This window comes from Chrysemys picta, chromosome 10 (assembly GCF_011386835.1).
Source record: "Chrysemys picta bellii isolate R12L10 chromosome 10, ASM1138683v2, whole genome shotgun sequence".
Classification (NCBI taxonomy): domain Eukaryota; kingdom Metazoa; phylum Chordata; order Testudines; family Emydidae; genus Chrysemys; species Chrysemys picta.
The window spans coordinates 71,839,771-71,865,899 of NC_088800.1; the positions used below are offsets into that span (position 1 = coordinate 71,839,771).

Sequence of the window (26,129 nt, forward strand, 5' to 3'; positions counted from 1 at the left end):
GACCTGTCCATGACTTTTACTAAAAATACCCGAGACTAAAACATAGCCTTAGCTATAATATGGCACTCACGAGCACATCTGTTGTAGTGCTGAGGGCCTGGGAAAATAGCAAATGTTTTATGCAAAGCTGTTGATTACCTTTCAGTCTAATTAATTCAGTTACTAATTGGCAAACAAACACAGGTCCCAGCAGAGTCTGTGCCAAGAGGTTTTCTGCAGGTGGATCTAACCACTTAAACATCCTCAGGCTTTCAAATGTATATTGCTTTGCTTTAAAACTACTAAGTACTTAATTACCACTGGTGGAATACAAAGGACTATTCTCCCCCTCACTATATGGGTGTAGATATACACTCTAATGAAGGCCCTGATGCTGCATGATTGAAGCCAATGAGAGTTTTAACATTAACTTCAATGGGAGCAAAATCAGACTTGCAAAATATTTACATGCTGTAATCACTCCATTTGTTACAGAAATGGGGGTGAAGCATTTCTGGCAGTGACTAACTGGCAAGGAAAGGGGGCTTTCTTTATTAATGAGTCCCTTGGAGTTGGTACATACTCCCCAGATAAGGTGTGTGCTGCCTTGCCTGCCACTTATCCAAAGACACTGTATTTTAAGTAAGCAACACAAATGACAGATTTGGAAGCTTCAGCTGCATGGGGATGAAACATGCACTCAATAGCAGCCTTGCAAAATCCTACTTGCCAAGGTCAATAATTATGTTTCAGTGAGCAAATTAAAAAACTGTTTCATTATCACAATCATGTCAATAGAGTCTGTGCGTGTGCCAGCAGTTTTACAAAGCTGATGTAGAACGCTCAGTCCAACACCAGGATCATGTTTTTGGTTTTAACTACAAACTCTTTGGAACAGTGACTGTCTCTTCCTATATGTGTCTGCAGCACATAGCACATTTTGCACCATTGTACTAGTCAATGAATAAGCATTAATAATATTTCCAAAATGTCACAGCTGTGACATTTACTTATCCAATGAAGTGAGGGTCACACAGGGTCTGGTCAATGGACCTTCATGCAACCCCCTGAAAATTATTACAAATCTAACCTATGCCACTCTGGGGACGGAGGCAGGGCAAAGACATAGCTGCCTAAATCCATACACACTCATGATTTTCATACACTCCAAGCTGGTTTTGATTCCTGATTTCCACACTATTGCATTTTTATATGTTTCAAGTGGCATGTGAGTATTTGTGTTACACAGCTCAGAATCCACTTAAAGCAACCACTGGAAAGACCAACTGCAACACACAGTATGTAGTCTGAAGCAAGTAGGGGACAGAAGAGCAAGAACATATGTTTACCCTTTTATGCGGGCATGCAATCCCAGGGGAAGTTTCTCTGCCATAAATCCCTACTTTATTGTATTGAGCTAGCCCCTTGAGATCAGCTCCATCTGGATCTCAGAGCACCCTCTCTTAATCCAGGCAGGAAACAGAGTCTTTGCATTTAAAGAGCTGCTGATCATACAATATATTCTTCCAGGCTTTAATTGAATCACGAGATCATCATCTAATATATTTTAATTTCTTTGATGTCTATGCCCAAGGGCCTCTAAGCACCTTAACCAAAGTGCTAAAACATAATTACCCTAACTAGGCACCTTGCCTGAATAATGTCAAGAGAGGAAGCAGAACCAATAAAATACACCAGTCAAGCCAACCAATGGGATAATTCACCTTTCCCTTATGCCAGTTTAACACCAATGTAACTCCAGTGATGCAGCAGAAGTGATTGTGATTTGCACCGGTTTAAGTGAGAGGAGAGTCAGATCTGATATCTTTAGATATGATGAGTCTATAGTTTACTGTAATATTGTATGTACCGAGTTCTCAGAATAAGGGAATAGGTATGTCTCATTGGTACTGGCTTTTGATGAGTTAAAGGGCGTAGGAAGAGTCCAGGCTTCCAGGAGTCATACCTTACTTGTGCTGGTCCAAGTCACTTACCTCCTGACATTTTTCAGGTAACACTGTCAAAAGCTTTGATGCCCAAGTCACATTTTCAAGTGATTTAAGCACTTGGCTTACAAGGAAACTGAGGCTCCTACATGCCTACATCATGTTTGAAAATGAGACTTAGACTCCTTAGGAGCTTTTCAGATTTTTTACCTAGGATCCTTTCAACTCACTATTGAATGAGCCAGTCATCCAGTGTCTAGATGCTGGTTCTCACAAGAACTAGTTAATATATTTGGTTTTCCTAGGGAAATACAGCACTAACGGCAAATAGCAAGCGATTTCAGTGACTGCTAATCTTATTGTGAGCACAGCTGCAGCTATGTGCCAGTCATACTGAGTGGCTAAAGCAACATTATCTTTACTCAGGTAGTTTACAGTGCAAGATAGACAATGCAAGATGTGGCTGTAAGAAAGTCAATCTTATGTCATGAGTCTTGCATTCTCAGTCAGCTCGTGTTAATATGTCTGAAACTCAAAACTGATCAAACTCAAGGGGCTGGTTCTTGGGTAAGAATAAGCACATTAATCTGTAAATCTCAGACATTTACTGCTACTACTGGAAGGATCATAATTATCTTGGTGCCTGCTTTTTAGGTGAGACAGATCCCCTTAAGAATTAACCAAAGCTTGTGCTTCATATTCACAAACTCCCTTAGAATTACAGTACAATGAGGCCGCCGGGCTCATCAGATTAGTCACTGAAAGGCTTTCAATAGCTTAAAAATGTACCTAAATTGTCTTGATGAGTAGCATATTATTAAATTGTTGTTCTATTGTAAAATAAGATGCCCCTGACAAATAGCAACTTACAGTACACTGGCACCCATCATGGTATATCTGTACTAGAAAAGACAGGCCATCAGTTTGGCAACCATTTGCATAATCCTCAGAATCTGAATGCAGTCTCTTGCAAAGTAAACTGAATGCAAACAGGCTACAGCTCTGCAAAGCATGTAAGCATATTCTTGAATTAACCATCTGCAAAAGTGCTATGTTGAGCTGGTTTGCTGACTCATGACCACAGAGAAGAAGTCAGAATATTAAATAATGGAGCAATATTTTTAAGGTTAATATACAAACAATAGGCCAGGTTCTGATCTCACTTCCACCAGTGTAAATCTCATGCTGCTGAGGCATATGCTGCCTACAGAAATCCCACACATCATTTGGCACATCCAACACCTCATTCAGGGCCTCTGTATGAATATAGGCCATTGATATCTTGTGTTGCTGTATCTATGTCCTCTAAATTCATATCCAGCTGATTCTTAACACTGGTCTGTAAATTTCTCTCCCTCCAACCTCTCCCCTGCCCCCAGGATCATTACACGATCATGCCTTTCTCACTTACTATACTGAATGGGTTTATGGATGCATCTACAATAAATTGCTTACTCAGGTTCTACAAAACTTGGGTGATTTAATAGTTTTGTTTCTTATATTGTTTAAATTGCCTGTCGCCTTCATGTTGCCATCTTCCAGACCATGTATATCTTCTGGGATCAGATGCAGTACGAGGCCCCTGTGCATGTAAGATGGTGTACCAGTTGTGTCAACAGCAGTGGTTCTCTAGCTTGAGTTCTCATTACTCTCCTCAGGGCTGGGGAGTCAGGTTTGGTCATGTCTGAACGGTTTACATTTTCTCCTCCAAATAGAGTAGGTGCGATTTATTTGCACTGTGATTCCTGACACTTTTAATTACATTTACCATGCTGTGTCTCATAGAGTGTTTGCCTTGAGGATCTGATAAACTCCTTCAACTCCACTCTTGTGGTACTACAGGATGAAATTATAGATTAAGGCATTGTGAATTATCTAGTCTCCTGAAGTAATGAACCAAAAACAAGATAGTTCAGACAGTTCTCTTTCCATCTTCTCTCACCCTTCTTAAGTCACCATACCTTTCATTGGCGAATAATTGGAGAAATGAAAACTGGCTTCCCATCAGAGACTAATCCTTACCACTGAACACAATACACACAGTACTAATAAAGGGCAACAACTGCTTAAAAAGACAAGTTAAATTAAATTAAAGGAGATATTCTATCTCCTAGAACTGGAAGGGACCTTGAAAGGTCATTGAGTCCAGCCCCCTGCCTTCACTAGCAGGACCAAGTACTGATTTTGCCCCAGATCCCTAAGTGGCCCCCTCAAGGATTGAACTCACAACCCTGGGTTTAGCAGGCCAATGCTCAAACCCATCTCCCCAAAAAAATAAGTGAGAAGGGATAGCTGGGAAGAGGATGTTATTGATAATGATCATGCTAGACACATGTGGATGAGTTAAAAGAAGTCTTACCTGACGATAAAATATCATCTGCAGGTAAGGGCAATGTCTTTTATGATATACTTAAAACACCTAGCGAAATGAGTGCTTTCGGAATAATTTTTAGATTATTTAAGCTTCTCTGGAGTGAAAGAGCACTTCTTGCCTTCTGGTAACATACAAAAAATTACCCTATAGCAACCATCCCTATCGTCCCCCTTCCTTAGGGTGACTTGGCACATTTCTGAAGGATTTCTGGATACGGGGGAGACACTGTAGTTTTATGTTTGATGGACAATAGAACACAAGTGGCTTCTCTACAGGTTAATCTATTCTATGATGTGATGCTCAGATCAATAGATGAGGTTAAAAAAAAATCTATTTTTAATGAGAATTTATGGTGTGGTCTGGACGTGAGTTTTGCTGCCTGACTTGTGTGGAACTGAAATAAGAAGCAATATGTTAAGCTGATCACACAATTACAAAAAAAAAAAATCTATCCTTTAACTTCTAAGGCTGAATGCATAATGTCTCCCATGCTTTCATCCATAGTCACTGCTCTAATTCAATTCATTCTTTGCAAACTGCTTTGAGGAGAACTTGTATATGAAAGATGACTTAAGAAATCAAATTCACCTGTATATTTAGTGCTAAATGCAGATGTGGCAAAAGCACTAATTCCGTAAACAAGGAGAAGAAATGGAAAAACACCCAATAGTTATTCATGATACCTTGTCATTGGACTAATAAAATAAGGCAAGCATTCGAGGGTCGCAGCCTTTTCTTCGGGCCATGCAAAAACAGTGCCAGGGGAAAACATGAACTTCTAAATACATTCCCAATTATAACATAATTCAGCTTTATAAATGATGCCAGTAAGAATAATTATAATAAATATAATTTAAATTAATCTTATTATTTCTATTGCTGTAGTGCCCAAAGGCCCCAGTTAGGCTCAGGGCTCTATAGTACAAAACACTGTACCAACACATAAGATCCAATCCTTGTCCTGAAGAGTTTGCCACCTAATTGAAGACAAGAGACAATAAAGTAAGTGTAACAAACAATGGGAGGAGATGGGGTCTGGGAGGCGGGGGAACAGTAACAAGATTATGGGGTTTCTCAGGCTAGCTAAGGCCTGGACTACACCTAAAACTTAGGCTGACCTAGCTACATTGCCCAGGGCAATGAATAATTCTGCACCTTGTGTGATGTGATTAGGTCGACCTAACCACCCCTGTAGACACAGCTTGGTCACTAGAAGAAATCTTTGCCTCCACCCACCTATGGCCTCTCGGAGAGGTGGATTACCTATGTCAATGGGAAAACTCCTTCCCTCAATGTGGGATGTGTCTACACTATGGTGCTATGGTGGCACCGCTGCAGTGCTGTAGCCGTGCCACTGTAGCTGCTGTAATGTAGCCAGCCCCTAAGTTCACAACTAGATGGTTCCAGATCAATTGAACATTTTTTTCGTCTTATGAATAAACAAATAGTTTGGGGGCAGTGACCATTTTTTGTTCTATCTTGGTACAGCACCTCGCACACTGAGGGCCAGTCCATGACCGGGGCTCCTAGGTGCTACCACAATACAAATAATAAATACTAAATTAATAACTAAACGATACCAGCTCTTCTCACTGATGCTCAATCTAGCTGCAGTTGGCTGGCTACTTTTTTTGCAGCCATTACAAAAGCAGTGGGCTAGGTGGAGACATTTGAAGCAGGAGAGGGCAGTATTTGTACAGATGAGCTCAGAGAAGGCATTCATGCCTAAGGGACAGCATGAGAGGAAGCACTGGAACATTTGTGGAGGAAGCAGACAGATGTGAAAGCATTGTACAAACACTAATAAATTATCTTCACAACCCTTCTGGGAAGCAGGTAACTATTATTATCTGTATTTTACAAATGGGGAAACTGAGACAGATTAATTGCCCTGATCTTGTGCATGTGCTTAATTTTATGCATGTGATGTCAGGGGGCCCACTCACATGTAAAATTAACATTTCAATGCGTGTTTGTGCACTCAGGGCCTAAGCGAAATGTTTGAGTCAGTTAACAGAGGCAGGTCTGGGATGCTGAACTCTGGGCTCTCAATCCTGTGTCTTTAACACAATTGCATCCTTCCTCCTCTCAAATCTTTGGAGAGACAGTCCTGGTGGAAGCAGATTGCTCTAAGAATCTTAGTTTTCTATGCAGGGATTTGAAGCATTACTGCCCATAACAAATTAAGTTTCTTCAGCTTGAAGTGAAAAGTTGCAGCCCTCGAATGTGCTGAGCTGTATTGTACTTCATATGGGTGCCTGCAATTTAAACGAGGGATAATGGCAATTTTGCCAATGCATGTCATCCTCCTTTTGTGGGAAGTGAATACTGTACAAAGTTTTCAGAAGTTTATTACCTAGTTGGAGTGCAAATCTCTCATTTAAATCCACTCTTTCTAGTACTACTAAATAATCAATCTTTGTATAGAAGATTGGTACCAAACCACTAAGTCCAAAATAGAAGGAACAACACATCAATAAATCATGAACTTTTCTTTCCTCCCTCTTTGAGGTTTAACAAAACAGTTATTCCAATAGCTAAGCCTGCAGCAACATTGTTATATTGCTGTTTCTAAGATCAGAATGGTTTTCCGCTTGAGACAAGTCCAGCTGTTCATTATTATTTGCTTTCAGGTTATAAATAAGGAGGAAAGTGGTTCCTTTATTAAAAACCCATCCTGCAAACACTTACATACCTGCTTTACTTTATGCACTATGAATAGTTCAAGGGGATTACTCACATGCTTAAAGTTAAGCACATTTGAAATCTTTGCAATAGCAGTATTCTGACAGCTGCATCGGGTTAAGGCCTTGATCCTGCAATCCTAACCGATCACAAATATCATACAGCTCATCTGGTTCTTCTGACAAGGGATGGCCTTTATTTTATACCCAAAAGTATCTGTACCATAGAGAAAGTCTATTTTTCCTCTCTGTAAATGTAAATTATTAATGTTTTAAGTGATTAATTAGGAAAATAAGGATACATTCCAAACCAAAAGCCTGATTCTGCAATCCTTACATTGAGTAGTATGGGCTATTTGTAAGTGCCTTTAAAATATGGACTGTACAATGGGGCACAATTAGGAATCTTTCCATTTACTTCAATGGGCTTTGACTCAGGCCCCAAGTTAGCTTCTCTTTATATTCTGCAATTCATTAACTCAAATTCTGGACCTTTAATTCTGAGAGCCAAAGTTCTACAAAAGCATAAATCAACAAGGAAGAAGGAGAGTATAAGGGTTATGGATGTGGCTGCTCAAAGTGCTTAAAAATATTCCCTGAGAAAATCTAAGAGTTTCTTTCAGAGTAATTTCAACTAAAAGACCATAACATGTTTAATAGAAAATACATGCAGTCAATGTGGTACGTGGCGTTTCTGTTCTCATTATCTGTAGGAGCATTCACAGAAATCAGAGGATCTAAGGGGCTGACAGGCCGATTGGAACAGAACTGTATTTTAGTTTAAATTGTTAATTCTTGCCCTTAACCCATGGAACTGGGATTTCTCAACACGGACAGAAAATTAGAGGTGCAAACAACAGAAATCCAAAGCATAAACCCAATCCAAAACCACCAACTCTTATTTTATAGCCATAGAAATATTCATCGTTTTACCTAATCCTGTCTTTTTATGCTTCATTCTGTCTTGGGTAGCCAAGTTATTGAGACTTTTGCACCAATTCTCAGTTTTCTGTATAAGTGAAAACTTCTGGGCTATCCTTGTATGAGTAAGGGGAGCAGCTTTGGCCATTTATTATCCGATCTTTTTTAAATAGGAAAATTTAACACACAACCTGTGGAACTCATTGCCACAAGGTATCATTGAATTTCGTAGGATTCAAAAAGGAATTACCCATTTATATGGATAATAAGGACATACATTAGATCATTACATAGAACGTAAACCATTTTTCCCTTAAGAAATTATTTATAACCCTTTACACTTTAGGGCATAAATCAATCACTACCAGGTGTATATTAGGAAAAAGTTTCCCTATGGGCAAGTTATTTCATAATTGTCCATGACTTTATTTCTTCCACCTTTCTCTGAAGCATCAGAGACAGGACACTGGTCTGATCTGGGGTTGGCTGCTCCTGCGTTGCTATTAGTGCTGTGGGTACTTTGGTGTTTTTGTTTTTTCACTTTTCAACTGCTGTTAGTACAGATTCCAACAGACTTTCAGGATGATCTGTATAGAATTGAAAGGTCATTGGGGAATCAGAACACTTGTATTTCAATGGCTGTGTACAAATTGGCCTTAAAGCTTAACCATATATTAGGACAACTTTCTTAAGATTTTTAATGCACGTCTGAATCATACGATCAGTTTTCTTCATGTGTAGCTTTCTTTTAGAACAGTCTCCATCTGCTTTTACATGGTATCGTAAAACAAGACTTCAAAAGTAGCTCTAGAAATTGAAACTGTCTCCTGAGTACCTGACTCGAACCTTGCTGCATACCATCATAACCTTTAAAGTGTGCCCCCTCACTATCAGCAGTTACCAGTCGCCCATGCGTGTGAATGAGTGCTGTAAGAGAAGAGAAAAGGGCCGGTAGGAGTGAGGAATAAGATGGGAGAAGATCAACAGAAGTGCTGAGATGTGTCTGGGTAATGAGTTGAAGGATGCCGTGCGGGAAAAGGAGTGGGAGAAGAAAAAAATGCAGAGGAAGTATAGGTACAGCAAAGAAGAGGAAGATGCAAGAAGGAAAAGTCTTTGCAAATCATAGGCACCAACTCCATGGGTGCTCCAGGGGGAAAAAATGGTAGGTGCTCAGCATCCACCGGAAGCCCAGAGGATCAGTGCCTTCCCCTCCCCCCACTTCCCAGCAGCCCTGCCAATCAGCTCCTCCCCCTCCCTCCCAGCACCTCCAGCCCACCGCAGATCTGCTGTTTAGCAGCGTGCAGGAGGCGCTGGTGGGGAGGGGGAGGAGCAAGGGCAGGGCACATGCGGGGGAGGGGGTGGAACTGGGAAAAGGCAGGGCAGGGGCTTGTGGGAAGGGGTGGAGTGGGGGTGGGGCCTGGGGCGGAGCGGAGGGCTGAGTACCCCCCCCCGGGAGTGCAGGAACTTGGTGCCTATGTTGCAAATAATGTAGATTTGTAGAGCAAATACAGAGCAAAATCTTAGGAAGTGAGGTTTAATCAGAAGTTTCAGGTGATAAGGACCAAGAAAAAGATGGGATGGAGAAAATGGATTACGATGAAAAGCTTATGTGAATTATCAGAATACAATGTAGAGTTGACATAGTGACCACTTGACTGCCATGAGTTTATCCTTGAAACAGCAAACAAGTAGCAAAATTCAAATGCACAGGTGCAAAGTTTATTAACATTCTTAACTTCAAAAATCTAAACTAACATTCTTTAAACTCTAGCTTGTGTTCGTAAGTCTCAGTGTAATCTACAAAACAAGCCAAATTTGAATCTTCTAGTTCAAGTTATTTTTGAATAATCCAACTGCAATATTACCAATCAAAATATTTGTGAAGTGCCCTTGTTTTCAGTGTGTGAAGATGTACAGCCCAGACTTTCTCCTCAGAGCATAGATATCCAGGGCTTAAATTCTCAAAGAGTATTTCCCGGAGCTGTGGGACTTGGGGCTTCAACCCTACAGGGAGCGCCAGGGCCCAGAGCTTCTTCCCCACGGGTTTGAAAATATTTACCGGAGTTCTCATCCAGAACGTTCAGGCTGAATTTAAGCCCTGATGATATCTGAGCGCCTAGCTGTAGCTAACAAATATTTTGGTGTGTTTGGGGTGGTTACTGGATTAAGGTAGAAATCTGTGGATCTCTTGTGTATATATATATATATATATATATATATATAAAGTGATGGAGCAAGGCCAGATGGCTACAGTAAAGTAGTGAGGAACAGGTTTATTAGCCCCAGGCTAAACAAATCCCTGGTACCATGGTAACCAAATGGCAGTTGCTCCAGGTTAATCAAGGACAGAACTTTGTCACAACTGGTGTCAAGATCATCATTCACAGCGTGGTGGAAGAAAGTGGTTAAAAAAAAAGTGCACTGGGGTTTTGGATTTTTTGTTTTTGTTTTTGTTTTTTTGGTTTGCTTTGTATCACAATGGAGGAGGTGGTAAGAGCTCTAGTACAAGCCACTGCAGCCCAGCAGGAGGCCACCCGGGTTCAGGCAATGGTGCAACAGGAGTCTATGCGGCTACAGCAAGAAACCAATCAATTATTAATGGGCCAGGCAACCCAAGATCGTGCCCTCTTGTGAGAGGTAGTGGACCAGCTGAAGATCCTCACCACCCAGGTCCGGAGGTCAGATGGGACGCAAACCCTGAGGGCCACTGGTCATCTGCGAAAGATGACGTCAGAAGATGACGTAGCGGCATATCTCCTCTCATTCGAAAGGACTGCTCAGCGTGAGACGTGGCCCCAGGAGCAGTGGGCCAGCATTCCTTACACTCGCTGTTCTGCTCATCACCTAGTGCCCCTTTTTTGTGCGGAGAGGCTCAGAAGGCCTACTTTGACTTGCCTGCCACGGACGCCACTGAGTATACCCGACTGAAGGCAGAGATCCTAGAACAATCAGGGGTGACAGCAGCGATACGGGCCCAGAGGAGTGGAAGTACCAGGAGAACAAACCCCTAAGGTCCCAGCTATTCAACCTCGCACCGAAGTGGTTACAGCCCGAGGTGTGCAGCCTGGAGGAGATTTTGGAAACCCTGGTCATGGACCATTACATGCGAGGACATGCAAGAGGAAAAACACTACTTTATGAATGGCTGAAAGCAGTTCTGTGATGGGCTACTAAGTTTCTATTACATAGTTTTGCCGGATCTCTAATTTCACCTCCCCTTTAGAGTTTTAATTTTTGGCTTGTTTTTAATTGATACACCAAGGGCTAAGTCCACAAAGGGACTTAGGTATAGCAATGCTTAACTGTTAGTCACCCTGCTGCCTATTGGAATTCACAGTCCAAACTTTCCTATACAATAGGGAGAGTTAGGTCCCTAAGCATGAGATTCTCAAAAGCCAGCAAGCTGCGCAGAGAGTCGCCTACACTGGCCAGTAGGAAATACTTGGGAGAGGGTCAGGGCCTTAACCAGATCAGCCAGTTGTCATGAAAAACCAGAGAGAGAGAGCCCACTAACTCCATTATAGCCAATAGCTCAGCCGTTAGGAAACTTATCACCTGGGATGTGGGCCACCGGTTTTCAAATCTCTGCTCTGCGTCCTTTGGAGCCAGGACTTGAAGCCAGGTCTCCCAACTCCCAGGTGAGTGCCATAACTACTGGACTACTGGGGGACCTTGCTCCCAAAATGCTCACCTCCTGCTGTCTTGTGTGAGTTAGGCATGCCTACTGGAACGGGCGTGAGAGAGGTGGGGAATGCCCAGTTGGCGGATCCTGCCAGGGCTTAGGTGTGAGCTAAGCAGCTCAGCGGCATCAGGACTTGGGCAATTTTGTGCATGTCCACTGGCAGAAACATACGTGCCGAAGGAATTTAGCATCAACAGCGTTAGGTTCAGCTGAGCGGGGGTTGTGAGCATCTCACTGGCATGTTGGACTTATGTGCCTAAATTGGCAGCTAGGCCCCTAAGGCCCTTTGTGGAACTAGCCCTAAGTGCTTGACCTTGCAAGCATGTACATGGAACATAGCAAGGCGCACAAGGGTTTTGTACCCGAGCACAAGACTAAGCCGATATTACCTATCGGTACAAGCAGGGTGAAGAGAGAGCCATAGTTCTTCTCCGCCCTACCTGGAAGTAAATTGCTAGTGGACTGGGTAAAAGATGGATGGGAAAAGGCTGGAGAATGGGCACACATGAGAAAACACAGGCTCGGCTGAGATCCTTATTTTGCTTATGAGGAACTGAACTGTGCACTCCCTTTTGTAGCTTTACTAGACAGCTACAGAGCAGCGCACTCAGTAATATAGGATCAGGTTCCTTACACTCGCTGTTCTGCTCACCACCTAGTGCTCACATACATCCAACACTCTGCTCTCCTGGTGCAGTAGCAAGCCCTTAATAGATATAATTGAGAGAATTGCAGGTATTTCTGTGGAGGCATTCAGAATGTATGTAATAACAATCCATATAGGACCAAAGAAAATATTGACTTAAGCAAGATGTTAGCCAGTCAATGACAATAAAGCTCTGCATTCAATTAACATGAAGTTATTAAGCTTAAATTTTCAAAAGCAGCCTCTAATTTTGGGTATCTCCATTTTTGGGTGCCCAGTTCTAGTTTTCTGTGGTGAAATAATTCTGGCCCCACAAAAGTCAGTAACAAAACTCCAATTGACTTAAATACGGCCAAGATTTCATCTCTGGAGACTGACTTCATGTGTCAGTGAATGTCATGACATATTGGCTCTTGTCTGACTGACATTTCACTAGTCAACGTATTATCTTTTGTGCTAATGTGCCCAGTAATTCAATGATCTCCGTTACCCCACTGAAAATTTAACATAACTATAATCATTTCACTACAGTTGCTCCAGCTTTACACTGGCATAACGAAGATCAGAAAGTGGCTGATATCTGTGCATTATTATATTGCTCAAATGAATATAATATATTGCTCAATATATCCCAGGCAGATTTTTCTAACTTAATTTACAAACTTTCCATTTTTCTTTTCCCTTCAATTGTTAGATCCTGACCAGGTATCCAATAACCACTCTCTGCAGCGCCCCACAGCCTACTGCATGCTTGTGCAACATGATCTTACTAGGTACCTCAATCCTATTGACGGCATGAACATAATTCTACTTCTATAAAAGTGCCCAGCCAGATGTTTTGCTCATTAGTAATGAGCTCTACCAATGACACCATATTGCAAGTTTAGACCACTGCAATGGGAAACAATGTGCTGGAAGAAGTGAACCATGAAGAAGCGCAGCACATTCAGTTAATAGTCAGCAGGGTGTAACAAAGTGAGTGCAAATTCCCTCCTGGTTACTGCCTGCAGCTCTGCAGCTGAGAGTGACTTTTGACCTGAAACATTAAAAAGGACTGTAAACAAAGAGGGGAAAATTCTCTTAGCTTTGCAGGGCTCCCACTGATGTAAGTGGGTCAGGTGTTTCTGATCAAATTGGAACTGATCAGAATCCCTACTGAAAAATTCAACCAGGACCTGAACCCTTGGTAAAGTATCAAAATGTTTGGTTAATGTTTTTAAGTCATTTTCACTTTAGCAATTGGCTGCAGCTTTGGATGTGCTGAGACATAGCAAAGAAGGCAGTTCTTGTAGTATTACCAGGCCGAACCCATTGTATGTGGCTAATGCTGTTGCAAGCATCACAAAGCATTTTGGGGAGGGTCAAAGGTGTGTGAGTGGGGAATGGAAGATTCCTTTGCAGGAGTACAAGAGGCCAAGAGAGGGGGAGAAAGAAGAAAGCAGAGAACGGGTTAACTCAACACTGCAGCTAGCAAGCTCAGTCCGAAGATAAGACACTGGCCCTCGCCCAAGGCCACTGCTCACAGCCGAGACTTGGCTGACAGCTGAGAAAGACAGAGGCTTGAATGTGCCCGAGTGACCGTGAAAAGAGAAGAACAAAGTGAAACACAGAGTTGCAAAGATAACAGTGAGAACAGTGAGAGCAACTGAGACACAAAGCGGCAAAAATAACAGCGAGACCAGTGAAGGCCAAGACAGAAAAGAAAACAGTCTCCGGAGCCGGGATGTTTTGGGAAAGGGAAAGAGACCACAGAAAGTGGTTTGGATTGGCACAAGGAGCACCAGGAACAGAGGTCGCAGAATGGAACACCCCCAAAGGAGCCCAGGACTTAAAACCCTCCTGAGAACTGGAGCAGTTCGGAGATTACAGCAGATCCCCCGGACGACCTGGGCCCAGGGCAAGAACTCCCGTCCACCCCTTCCCCTCTTCTTCTTACGTTACATCCAGGCCTGGACAGTTTTGGGTAGTGTGTGTATGAGTATGAAAGTGGGTTAGGGCTTGGGGCTCTAATGCTTTCTTTCTTCCCATGAGTGACATGGGAGCGTTCCCAGCACTCTCTGCTGTATTTTATTATTTTATTAATAAAGCTTTAAAATTTAAACACTCAGTGTGTTACGTCATCTCCTCCCCAAACGATCCTGCGGCATCAGCCTGATCAACTGACGCTCCAGGCAGATTGGTAACGAAAATCTGTCACAATGCTCAGGCTATAACTGATCACCATATTTGGGGGTCAGGAGGGAATTTTTCCATGAGTCAGATTGGCAGAGACCCTGGGGAATGTTGGAAGTTGGAAACACCAACAACTAGCCTATCAGGTACAACAATGAAGAAGCTAGACAGTGCTAATGGGCCCTCAATAAGGACAATGGACCATGGAAAAGGTTTGGCCTCACCTGGGAATGTTTCAGCCAGTCTATGAATAATGGCTGCTATGACTCAGCAAGGCACGCAAGGGCATGTGACCAGATCACACGATACTGAACTCCATTTTGGTACCTGGGCTGGGAGCCTGGCTTGGAACAAAGGGGCTCCCGCCATCTGGAAAAACTATATAAGGGGGAAGTGACTTCATGACTGGAACTCACTCCCCTACAACACCTGGAAACACCAGAGGAACAAAGACTGAACTGGGGAGAGGATCCCAGGTAGGACAGAAGCCCTGCCTGTGTAATGAAGCTAAAACTTGCTTGTATCATCAATCAGGGTGAGCTATTGCTGATTCAAATCCTATCTAGTATGTCTACACTGGAAACTTTCAAAGCGCCTCCATGGGAATGTTCCCGTGGCAGGCTTTGAAGTGCAAGTGTGGTCGCGCGTGACAGAGCTCTCCCAGCGCTCCTGGTAATCCACCTCCACGAGGGGATTAGCTCCCAGTGCTCGGACCCTAGCGCTTTAAAGCGCTCAGACTTGCTGCGCTCAGTGATTTTCACTCCCCTGAGCCAGCAAGTTAGAGCGCTATAAAATGTAAGTGTAAACAAGCCCCTATTTATTTCCTAGGTAACCTGCTTTGATCTGTTTTCTATCACTTAAAATGTAGCTGTCTGTAGTTAATAAACTTGTTTTATGTTTGATCTTAACCAGTGTGTTATTGAGTGACACGTTAGAGAATCTTAGCTCTGGTAACAAAGGCTGTTGTATGTCTTCCCCACGTCGAGGGGGGAGCAGACTATTGAACGAGCTTGCAGCATACAGACCCCCGTGCAGTGCCCGATGGTATAACTCTGGGTTTATTCTCCAGTAGGGGTGCAAGGCTGAGGAGCTGGGAAATTGGCTGGTGTCGGTGTCGCTATTGTTGGTCCATGAGTGATTTAGGTAAAGCACCCAGGCGACTCAGTTGGGTATGTGGCGGCACCTGCTATTGTGCTGGGTAATAACAGGGCCCAGAGGAGGCTGGCTGTGAGTTGCCATCAGAGCAGTGTGTGAGAGACAGGGCCAGCTCTTCTTTTTTGCCTGGGGCGGCAAAAAAGTTAGAGCACTGCCCCGCCGTAACATGCCCCCCCCAGCGCCTCGCCAGGCCGCCCAAACCCCCGCTCCCCCATCCCCCCCAGTGCTGTGCTGGGCCGCCCAAGTCCTGCTCCCCCCCTCCAGCACCACGCCGGGCTGTCCAAACCCCCAGAGCACCATGCCGGGCTGCCCAACCCCCCCCCCAGCGCCTCGCCGCCCAAACCCCCACCCCCCCGGAGTGCCGGGCCGGGCCAGCCAAACCCCCACCGGCCTCGGAACGGAGTGGAGCGGAGTGCCGGGCTGGCAAACCCCTCCCTTCCCCCCCCCAGCGCCGCGCCCCACCAGCACCGCGCCGCCGAAACACCCCCGCGCTGCCCGGCCGAAACAAAAAAAAAACAAACAAAAAAATCCCTCGAGCACCCCACCACCACCCTAACATTGGCCACCCCTTCTGAGGTGCCGCCCCAAGCACGTGCTTGGTCGGCTGGTGCCTAGAGCCAGCCCTGGTGAGAGGCCAGCCCAGCTGAAGGGTTTGGGACAGTGGTTCCCAAACTGGGGTTCATGAACCCCTGGGGGTTCACGAAATGTTACAGTGGGTTCTTGGGAAAAAATTCCCTAATGGCAGACAGAGCTGTCCCTAGGGACCGCGGGCAGCACGAGGCCAGCAGCCTGGAGCCCTTGGACTTCCAAGAGATAAGCAGATCAAAGCAAGATATCAATCACACTGAGGAGATTTAAACTTCAAGACTCCTTATAAGAAATGGAAAAGGAGGTGGATTTTTTTGCTGTTTTTAAAATTAAATAGGCAGCTAGTATTGTTTTTAAAATTATTATGAAGAACAAGTTTAAGCTTTGTTGTAACATGCGTTGTTTGCCTGGACTGCTCAAGACCTGAATGCTTGTGTAGAAGGAACTCTTTGAGTTGGCTTCTTAAATACCTTCATGCTGTTTCACATCTGATGCTCCTTGATGAAACATAGGAGCCTTGTCTTATAACAGGCTTATTCAAAGCGATACAAGCTACGAACGTGAGATCTTGGAAGAGTATTGCTGTTTTCATAATGTAATAAAAATACTGTAATGATAAATAATAAATAGTGTGTAATAAGCATGTCATAAAAACAAATTTCCAAAATCACTGCTTTTATAATTTATATTCAGGTAAGGAGAAAATCCCTGGAAATATTCATTTTTAGGAGGGAGTTTGCGACACTTGACATTTTAGTGAAAGGGGTTCACAGGTTGTTAAAGTTTGGGAACCACTGGTTTGGGGGCACAGCGGTTCCAGTGGCTTCCAGGCTTCACTTCGGGGGTGACAACCTGTCAATCTGCATGGATCATTTGCTGGCTTAATCTAGTGTAAATGGTGGTTTCTCTGTAACCTGAAGTCTTTAAATCATGATTTGAGGACTTCAGTAACTCTGCTAGAGGTTATGGATCTATTACAGAAGTGGGTGGGGAGGTTCTGGCGCTTGCCATGCCCAAGTGGTCAGATTAGATGCTCACAATGGTCCCTTCTGGCCTTAAAGTTAATGCGTCTAAGATAATGAAGCAGCTGATACAGGATTCAATTAAAGGAGTGTAATATAATTAATTCTAATCAACATGGATTTCTGCAAAATATATCCTGTCAAACTAATTTGATTTTTTTTAATAAGATTACAAATTTGGTTGAGAAAGGTAATCTCGTTGATATAATATACTTTAACTTTGTACTATGACATTTTGATTAAAAAAAACTAGAATATATAATCAACGTGGCACACATTTAAGTGGATTAAAAACTGGCTAACTGATAGGTATCATATTGTAAATGTCAACAGTGAATCAGTGTCAAGGGGGTGTGTTTCTAGCGAGGGTCCCCCAGGGATCCCTTCTTAGCCCTACGCTATTCAACAGTTTTATCAATGACCTGGAAGGAAACAAAATCATTATTAATAAAGGTCACAGCTGACACAAAAACTGGGGAAGTGGTAAAGAAGAGGAAGAAGTTACGAATACAGAACCCCCTTTCAGGTGGCAGCTATCAAATCCCCCCTCATTCTTCTCTTCTGCAGACTAAATAATCCCAGTTCCCTCAGCCTCTCCTCATAAGTCATGTGCTCCAGCCCTCTAATGATTTTTGTTGCCCTCTGCAACAAGATCTGGGAGCTGACCTTGTTCATGAAGACAGAGGCAAAAAAAAAAAAGCATTGAATACATTAGCTTTCTCCTCGGTCACTAGGTTGCCTCCCCCATTCAGTAAGGGGCCCACTTTCCTTGACCACCTTCTTGTTGCTAACATACCTGAAGAAACCCTTCTTGTTACTCTTAAGATCCCTTGCTAGCTGCAAATCCAAGTGTGATTTGGCTTTCCTAATTTCACTCCTGCATGCCTGAGCAATATTTTTATACTCCTCCCTGGTCATTTGTCCAATCTTCCACTTCTTGTAAGCTTCTTTTTTGTGTTTAAGATCAGCAAGGATTTCACTGTTAAGCCAAGCTGGTCGCTTGCCATATTTACTATTCTTTCTACACATTGAGATGGTTTGTTCCTGTAACCTCAATAAGGATTGAGGTTACAGTACAATAAGGATTAAGAACAGCCATATTGGGTCAGACCAAAGGTCCATCCAGCCCAGTAACCTGTCTGCCGACAGTTGCCAATGCCAGGTGCCCCAGAGGGAGTGAACCTAACAAGTAATGATCAAGTGATCTCTCTCCTGCCATCTATCTCCACCCTCTGACAAACAGAGGCTACCCATCCTTACCAACACCCATTAATGAACTTAACCTCCATCAATTTATCTAGTTCTCTTTTAAACCCTGTTATAGTTCTAGCCTTCACAACCTCCTCAGGCATGGAGTTCCACAGGTTGGCTTTGCGCTGTGTGAAGAACTTCCTGTTATTTGTTTTAAACCTGCTGCCCATTAATTTCATTTGGCGGCCCCTAGTCCTTATATTATGGGAACAAGTAAATAACTTTTCCTTATTCACTTTCTCCGCACCACTCATGATTTTATCTATCATATCCCCCCCCCTCTTCTTTTCCAAGCTGAAAAGTCCTAGCCTCTTTAATCTCCCCTCATATGGGACCCATTTCAAACCCCTAATAATTTTAGTTGCCCTTCACTGAACCTTTTCAGATTTCTTTAAAATACAGCCAGGTCTCCTGGACTCCTTTCCTCCTCATGTTATTCTCTCAGGGGATCCTGCCCATCAGTTCCCTGAGTGAGTCAGTCTGCTTTTCTGAAGTCCAGGGTCCGTTTTCTGCTGCTCTCCTTTCTTCCTTGTGTCAGGATCCTGAACTCAACCATCTCATGGTCACTGCCTCCCAGGTTCCCATCCACTTTTGCTTCCCCTACTAATTCTTCCCGGTTTGTGAGCAGCAGGTCAAGAAGAGCTCTGCCCCTAGTTGGTTCCTCCAGCACTTGCACCAGGAAATTGTCCCCTACACTTTCCAAAAACTTCTTGGATTGTCTGTGCCCTGCTGTATTGCTCTCCCAGCAGATATCAGGGTGATTGAAGTCCCCCATGAGAACCAGGGCCTGTGATGTAGTAACTTCTGTTAGTTGCCTGAAGAAAGCCTCATCCACCTCATCCCCCTGGTCTGGTGGTCTATAGTAGACTCCCTCCACATCACCCTTGTTGCTCACACTTACAAACTTAATCCAGAGACACTCGGGTTTTTCTGCAGTTTCATACTGGAGCTCTGAGCTGTCATACTGCTCTCTTACATACAATGCAACTTCCCCCACCTTTTCTCCCCTGCCTGTCCTTCCTGAACAGTTTATATCCATCCATGACAGTACTCCGGTCATGTGAGTTATCCTACCAAGTCTCTGTTATTCCAATCACATCATAATTCCTTGACTGTGCCAGGACTTCCAGTTCTCCCTGCTTGTTTCCCAGGCTTCTTGCATCTGTCCACAATTCAAGAAGGATTTTGATAAACTGGAGAGAGTTGTGCCACAAAAATGATTAAAGGTTTAGAAAACATGCCTTGTAGTGATAGACTCAAGGAGCTCACTCTACGTAGCAAAGAAAAGATTAAGGGGTGACTTGACTGAAGTCTCTAAGTATCTAAATTGGGAACCAATATTTAATAATGGGCCTCCCACAATAAAACAATCCGCATTCAATCCATCAAAGAAAGGTATAACAATTCAATGGCTAGAAGTTAAAGCTAGACAGGTTCAGACTGGAAATAAGGCATACAATTTGCAAAGTGAGAGCAATTAACCACTGGAACAATTTACCAAGGGTTATGGTAGGTTCTCAACCATGTTAAATTTTTAAATCAAGATTGGATGTTTCTCTAAAAGATTTGCTCTAGGAATTATTTTGGGGAAGTTCTATGGCCTGTTATACAGGACGTCAGACTGGATGATCACAATAGTCCCTTCAGGCCTTGGAATCTATATTCAAGTATCAGAAGAACAGCACTGGCTGTGAGAAAGCAGAGCTTAAGTCAGTCAGGATGAGGGGGGAAAGAAACACAGGAGTAGGGAAGGATTTTTTTTAATTTTCAAACTTAAAACAGTTTTACAAACACTAGAGATCATAAAACAAAACTCGTAAGACCATGTCCTTTTCATTAAATCATGATCAAGCCAGCTGGTGTTATTTGGAGCAAATGCTTTTCGATTAGTGACACCAATAGGTTTAAGCTGTAAGTGTATCATGAAACACCTAAGCCATACACTTGTACAAAAAGTGTAAAGCAACAATACTATCAGAAAACAAGCTACAGCCGCACTATATTAAAATAGGTTTTCTTTTTAATCTGGGTTTCTAGTCTTTGTAAAAATGATACTGTAGCTTATCAATGATAAGTTAAATGTTATAGGAAGAGGAAAAATTCAGATGCTATTTTCAAACTGAGGCAAAACCCTCATTTTGTAAAATTGAAACCACACAAAAAGTTAAGCTTTTTCTACTAGATGCTGTGTAATACAGAGAGCTGCTTTCACATCAAGAAGTTTAAGAAGGAGGTTTAACTCAAACATGAGCACAGCTAATAAAAAAATAAAACCAATGAATGAGACTATTTAATAAAAACATCAAACTTAAATAAAGGAGTGCCACTGGCATCTGTCTGTTCTAGAAAATTACAGGAATTTGAAGAAGGGTGAGGGAGAGGTTTGCTTATAATACTGAGTTATTTTGATGGTGGCAATTCCTCTTCTCCACCCAACATATTTCAAAGACATGTTAATGTGTTCTAAACTAGTCTTTGTAGACATCTGAACAACATACAGAAAGTCAGGTGCTTTTGGCTCATTCTGTATTTAATAAGACAAGGTTTACATAGTATGCAAAGTCATGTCACGTCACCAAAACAAAATGGCACTGTATTTTCAAATAAATCCCCTTGCAAAATCCTGTCCTTTTCCAGACCTCTCAATCCTGCCTCTGCCACTGGCTTCTCAGAATGTCTAGAGGCAAAGGGGTTGAGTCAGCCCAGCACCCCATGGTAGTTATTTACATGTGGTAAGTGGGTGTAAAATACTACTAGATCAGACTGGTAACAATTTACATACACATTGCACAGATATATGACCACACAAGATGGAAGGCATTGGAGAATCAGGCTGAAGAGTTTAAGTGATAAATATCACCATTCTCTGATACTGCGTGCTGCAACATTGGCTCCAATAGCAAAGACAGGATGGAGCATGACTTTTTTTTTTTTTTTAAATACTTGGTTATTTTAAAAAGCAAATTTAAAATAAAAAATTAAGCTCCCCTTTAAATGTCCATTTCAAAACTCTAAGCCAGTCTATTTTACAGTGATCTTTAGTGTTGGTCTTCCCCTTCCAGCACATTCTCTATGCCTGCTGACTGTCGCTCTCATTGGGCTTAGATTCCTCTTCACTCTGATCTTTGTCTTCTGGTTTCACTTCTTTAGAGTCCTCTTCTGCCAGTTTTATTTCTTTCAACGTCTCCTCTTGTGAAGCACTCAACAGGTTTTGCTGCACTGGTTCCTCCTTGTTGCTCTTCACCACCTCTTGTAGATTATATTTTCTGAATAAAACATAGTCCTTTACCACGCTCAAGCAACAGACGTTTTTTATTATTTCTACCACAATGGTATACTGGGGGTTATTAAGATCCACTTTGTTTTCTGGATTTAGGCTGCCCACTATTCCTACAAAATAAAAGGAAACGGTCTTAGAATCAGTGGGGAAACCGGAGTGTAAATGAGGTGTTATGTTAATCAGTTAAGCCCTCACTTAAAGCGCGAGGACTTTTAATCAGACTAGTTCTAAAAAAATCCGATAGAGGGGATAAACTTCCTGCCAAACAATCAGAGAAACCTGCTGTTGTAGCAACAAGCCAAACTAAGTACCAATTTCGCAAGAAAACGGTTTCCACAAATATTCTGAACACTTGGTTCTGGAACTAAAATCTCAGAGCACAAACTGCACCACAAAGCAGAGGAAAACAAGGCACCTTACTTTAGCTATGGCACCTGCAATCAAGAATTTTCAGTCACTGAATTGGTCAAAATAGCAGGACAGATTGGGACTCTTAGAAACACTCTCTCGAACCAAAGAACTATTCCACAGCAACTATCAAAGAGAAAGCTGCCAAGTGAAATTAGAGTTATTTCATTAAGGCCACGGCTACACTACAAAATTAAGTTGACCTGATTTATGTTGGCATACAGCTGCCACCGTAATTACATCTCTTGTACATGTCTACACTTCGCTCCTTATTTTGGTGGCACGTGTCCTTACCAGGTGTGCTTGTATCGATTGTACTGCCAGTTTGAGGCATTGTGGGACAACTCCTGAAAGCCAGTAACAGTCAACATAAGCAAAGCAGTGTCTACACTGACACTGCGTCCACCTAACTACATCAACCTTGACTCTGCATTGTTTATGGAGGTGCAGTTATTAAGTCAGTGTAGTGGGGCAGTTACCTTAACAGGAGTGAAATTCAAGTGTAGGCATTTCCATAGTTAGGTAGACATAAGCAGTCTTGCGTTGACCTAACTGTAGTATAGACCAGACCTAAGTCATAGTCTAGGGAAACATCGACAAGCCATTTCCCAATATAATGTTCAGTATTCGAAGAATTTTTAATACAATCCTGGACCTTTGCAGGAATGGTATTGTCAAGTGAGTTATATCCAACAAAGCTGGACCGCATACTCTTCTGGTTTATGATTTGTTAAGATGAAAACCTCTGATATCAAAAAGGAGTGTTGTTAATGTCAGGTTACTTTCACAGAACTTAAGGAAAAAAATGTGAAAGACTTTCCTAATTCAATATGCTTGAGTTTGCTATAACTCAACATTTACGTCTACTAAAAATTTTTTGCTTGAATAATTTGACCTGTTACACATGCAGTCTTAGGTAGCTTATACACTTGTCTACAATCATGCTATGTCAGATAAGTACATACCTGCCAATTCTTTGATTACTTCTTCTCTACTCATGTGACTGTTATTACGAGCTTTGTAAACAATCTGAAAAGTACCCTTATTAGGGGCTTTAAACCAAGGCTCAAAGAAGGTCTCTGAATACTTTTTCATATCTTCCACAAAAGCCTTGCAGGTTCCAGAAATGGGCAACATGCGCAGAATAACTCTTGTTTTCTTCTTTTTAGTAGTGTGCAAGTCCTTTAATATATGATGCACGAGTTTCTCGGGTTCTACAAGACAAGACAACAGAGTAAGAGCAACAAATGGAAAGAATTTCCTTTTAAAAAGCAATACAGCATCAAATCTTACTTGCTTACAAGTATAAAGAAACTGAATCATCAAATTCTACAGCACCCTACTAAATTCGATAGGGTTCTTACAAAAGGGTAGGGCATTTGAAAGTATGGAGAGATTATTTCCACAATTCTGGCTTGTGAAGTACAAGAGAGAGTACCCAACAAGGTGCAACACTGGAGGACTACTTCTGCAGTTTTTTACTCAGGCAACAGTTTTACCTGAGCAAGGACTGAAAGATCAGACCATACACATGTCTATTGGATTGTCAATACACTGGCTGTTCTTCCAGCTCGTATTTGTTATTTCACAACAAGGCTGAGGATCTGGGAACATCAGCCTTTTTGCATGCTTTCCGGGTTCAGCAAAAGATCAAGCCCTTTTATGTTTACAAGGGTCAGACAGTTATTTTGCCCAAGCAGAACCAATCTGGCTGTAGTCACTAGAGTGTTCAATGGGAAAGCAAAAGGGAAAGAGGAAGGCTGCACGAACATTCAGCATGCTTCACTTCTTTGGCAGTCACACCATGAAACAGTCTAATAAACTGCAAAGCAGCTTGTGTGTGTTGCGATATGCAGCAGTTATTTCACTACACACCTACACCCAGCGTTCTAATAAAGACCACATTGTTAGCTCCACTCTCCACTGACTGGAATCTTCTCAGCTTCTGTTCAGTCGAAGTGCGAATCTGATCAACTTCTTTCTTTAAGGCAGCTTCAACATCATCTTCCTCCTCTTCACTTCCTGACAACCTGCCATCTTGATCTGTAAACTGTTGAAACAAGAGGATGCATCTTAAATGAGATGGTACCGAAGGGTTAAGAAATCACATCTAATGCTCAATAAATGAAAGTCACAACCACCACTATACCCATGGCCTAAAAAAGACAGAATTCAAGCAGTGATACTGTAGACAGTTAATAAGTAGTGAGACATTTTAGGAGTAGGCACACTGGGTTAAGACAAGCACCAGAAGTTATTGCAGTGAGAATCATCATTTCATTTTCTCTATCTCTGTGGTGATTTAATTTTAAAGCATGTTACATAAAATTTGTCTCTTGCACCATTAGGTAACAGGTGGATGATCAATCATCTTTAAAAAAAAAACAACCCAAACTCATCACCAGTTTGGAAAGCAAACTTTTCAAGATTATTACCCGTAGCAATTTATAAATGGGAGCTGCGAGTAATAGGCAAACCTTAGGCCTGGTCTACACTAGGAAATTAGATTGGTATAACTACATCACTCAGGGGTCAAACTGACCTAAACCCCAGTGTAGACAGCTCTAAGTCAATGGGAAAATTCTCCCATCAACCCATCTACCACCTCTCAGGGAGGTGGAGTACCTACACCAACAGGAGAAGCTCCTGTTGGCATAGGTAGCATCTTCAGTGAAGCATTAAGTGTAGACAAGCCCTTAGTCTGTAGGCAAAAACTTAGAGAGATAAACAGGCCAGTTATGTTAACCAGGAGTTATTAAACCAAGTGTGTACCCATCACTGCAAGAAACACTTATACTAATTTGTAGAGCGCTTTTAAAGAGAGTGTTCTCCTGTGGCACTTTAACAACAACAAAACATTTAGATGGCCTGTTTAACATTAATTCACTTCTTGCTCTAAAATATCCACAAACCAGAACATTAACATGCTGCCTTTTTTTGTTGCTTAACATTATTATTTTGGACAAGAGAGATGCCCAAATTATCCAGCACTGCCATTCTTGGGCATCCTTTAAGGACGCCAGATCTCAGCAGTGGCCGAGATGCCAGCAGAGCGCAGGAACCCCAGCCAATCCCAGGCCTCTGCTGGTATGGGGTTCACTTTGGTGCTGCCACAAATAAACTGCTTACAGATGACTCTGCCACCACAGGAGCTCCTCGGGGCAGGGACTAGCTTTTTGGTGTGTGCTCAGGTATCTAGGAGGGGGGGTCCCGAATTACCATGCTAATAATCTGGCCCCCTGATGCAGCAGCACAAAAGCGCGACCCCAATGGAGGGGACCATGCGAGGCCCGCTGCAGAACGCACAGAGCAGCAGAGCCAGGCCAGCGGCACCCAGCCCCGCCACCCCTGGAGGGGCCCGTGCTGGCCGCACGCACCTTCTCGGGCCCGTAGAGCAGGTCCCCGTACTCGTTGAGCAGGCTGTAGGCCTCCCCCACGCACTTGCGCTCGTTCATGTTGCAGGTGATGAGGATGCCCTGCATGCCGAGCTCCAGCTGCCGGGGCCCGCCGCCGCCCCGGGGCCGCTTGGCCTGCTGCCCCGGCACGTACTGCGCCTTGTGCCGCCGCTTCATCGCCGCAGTCGGCTGCTCCGAGGCGGCCATGGAGACAGCTGAGCCACGAGTCCCGACTCCACGCGGGCGCCAAAACCACGCGTTACCTCGCCGACGTGCGGCGCGAGGCGATGACGCCATAGCAGCGCGACGGAAAGGGGGCTCTTCCCAGTAAGTCCTAAGGGCTTTCTGGTCCTAAAGCCCGCCGAATATAGCGGCTCTCCGGCTCGTGCGCGTGCTGCCTGTCCCCGTAGCACCGCGCTGCTCGTGAGCGCGTGCAACGAGCCAGGCCCCCCAGCCAGCTTCGGGAGAGGCGCGACCCAGGAGCTGGCTGTGCTACCGCCTTGGCTCTCGCGGGCCGGGCCCTGCGTGCGTGGGACTGGGGCGAAATCCCAGTTTGTAGCCGATGTTCCAGTGTGTTGTAATGTTTGGCAAAGAACGGCCATTGGGGTAAAGAGAGAGCCGTGTAG

At 43.3% G+C, this 26,129-nt stretch overlaps 1 protein-coding gene across 1 annotated transcript; it reads right to left on the bottom strand.

Annotated features, from left to right (window-relative positions):
* Positions 1-20,164: 20,164 nt before the first annotated feature.
* Positions 20,165-25,929, bottom strand: THUMPD1 (THUMP domain containing 1). The gene is made up of 4 exons (XM_005304752.4): positions 25,486-25,929; positions 23,984-24,158; positions 23,074-23,322; positions 20,165-21,810 (listed from the first exon to the last, which is right to left on the bottom strand). The coding sequence occupies exons 1-4, from the start codon at positions 25,798-25,800 to the stop codon at positions 21,491-21,493; spliced, it is 1,059 nt and encodes a 352-aa protein (XP_005304809.2). The 5' UTR covers positions 25,801-25,929; the 3' UTR covers positions 20,165-21,490.
* Positions 25,930-26,129: the final 200 nt, after the last annotated feature.

What these genes read in the sequence shown, in the direction of transcription:
- THUMPD1 (XM_005304752.4), bottom strand. Translation starts at nt 25,800, where the DNA reads ATGGCGTCATCGCCTCGCGCCGCACGTCGGCGAGGTAACGCGTGGTTT. An exon ending in TATTAGAACGCTGGGTGTAG is followed by an intron (nt 23,323 to 23,983) that starts GTGTGTAGTGAA and finishes CTTGTCTTGTAG; the next exon opens with AACCCGAGAAACTCGTGCAT. An exon ending in AGTAATCAAAGAATTGGCAG is followed by an intron (nt 21,811 to 23,073) that starts GTATGTACTTAT and finishes TTTATTTTGTAG; the next exon opens with GAATAGTGGGCAGCCTAAAT.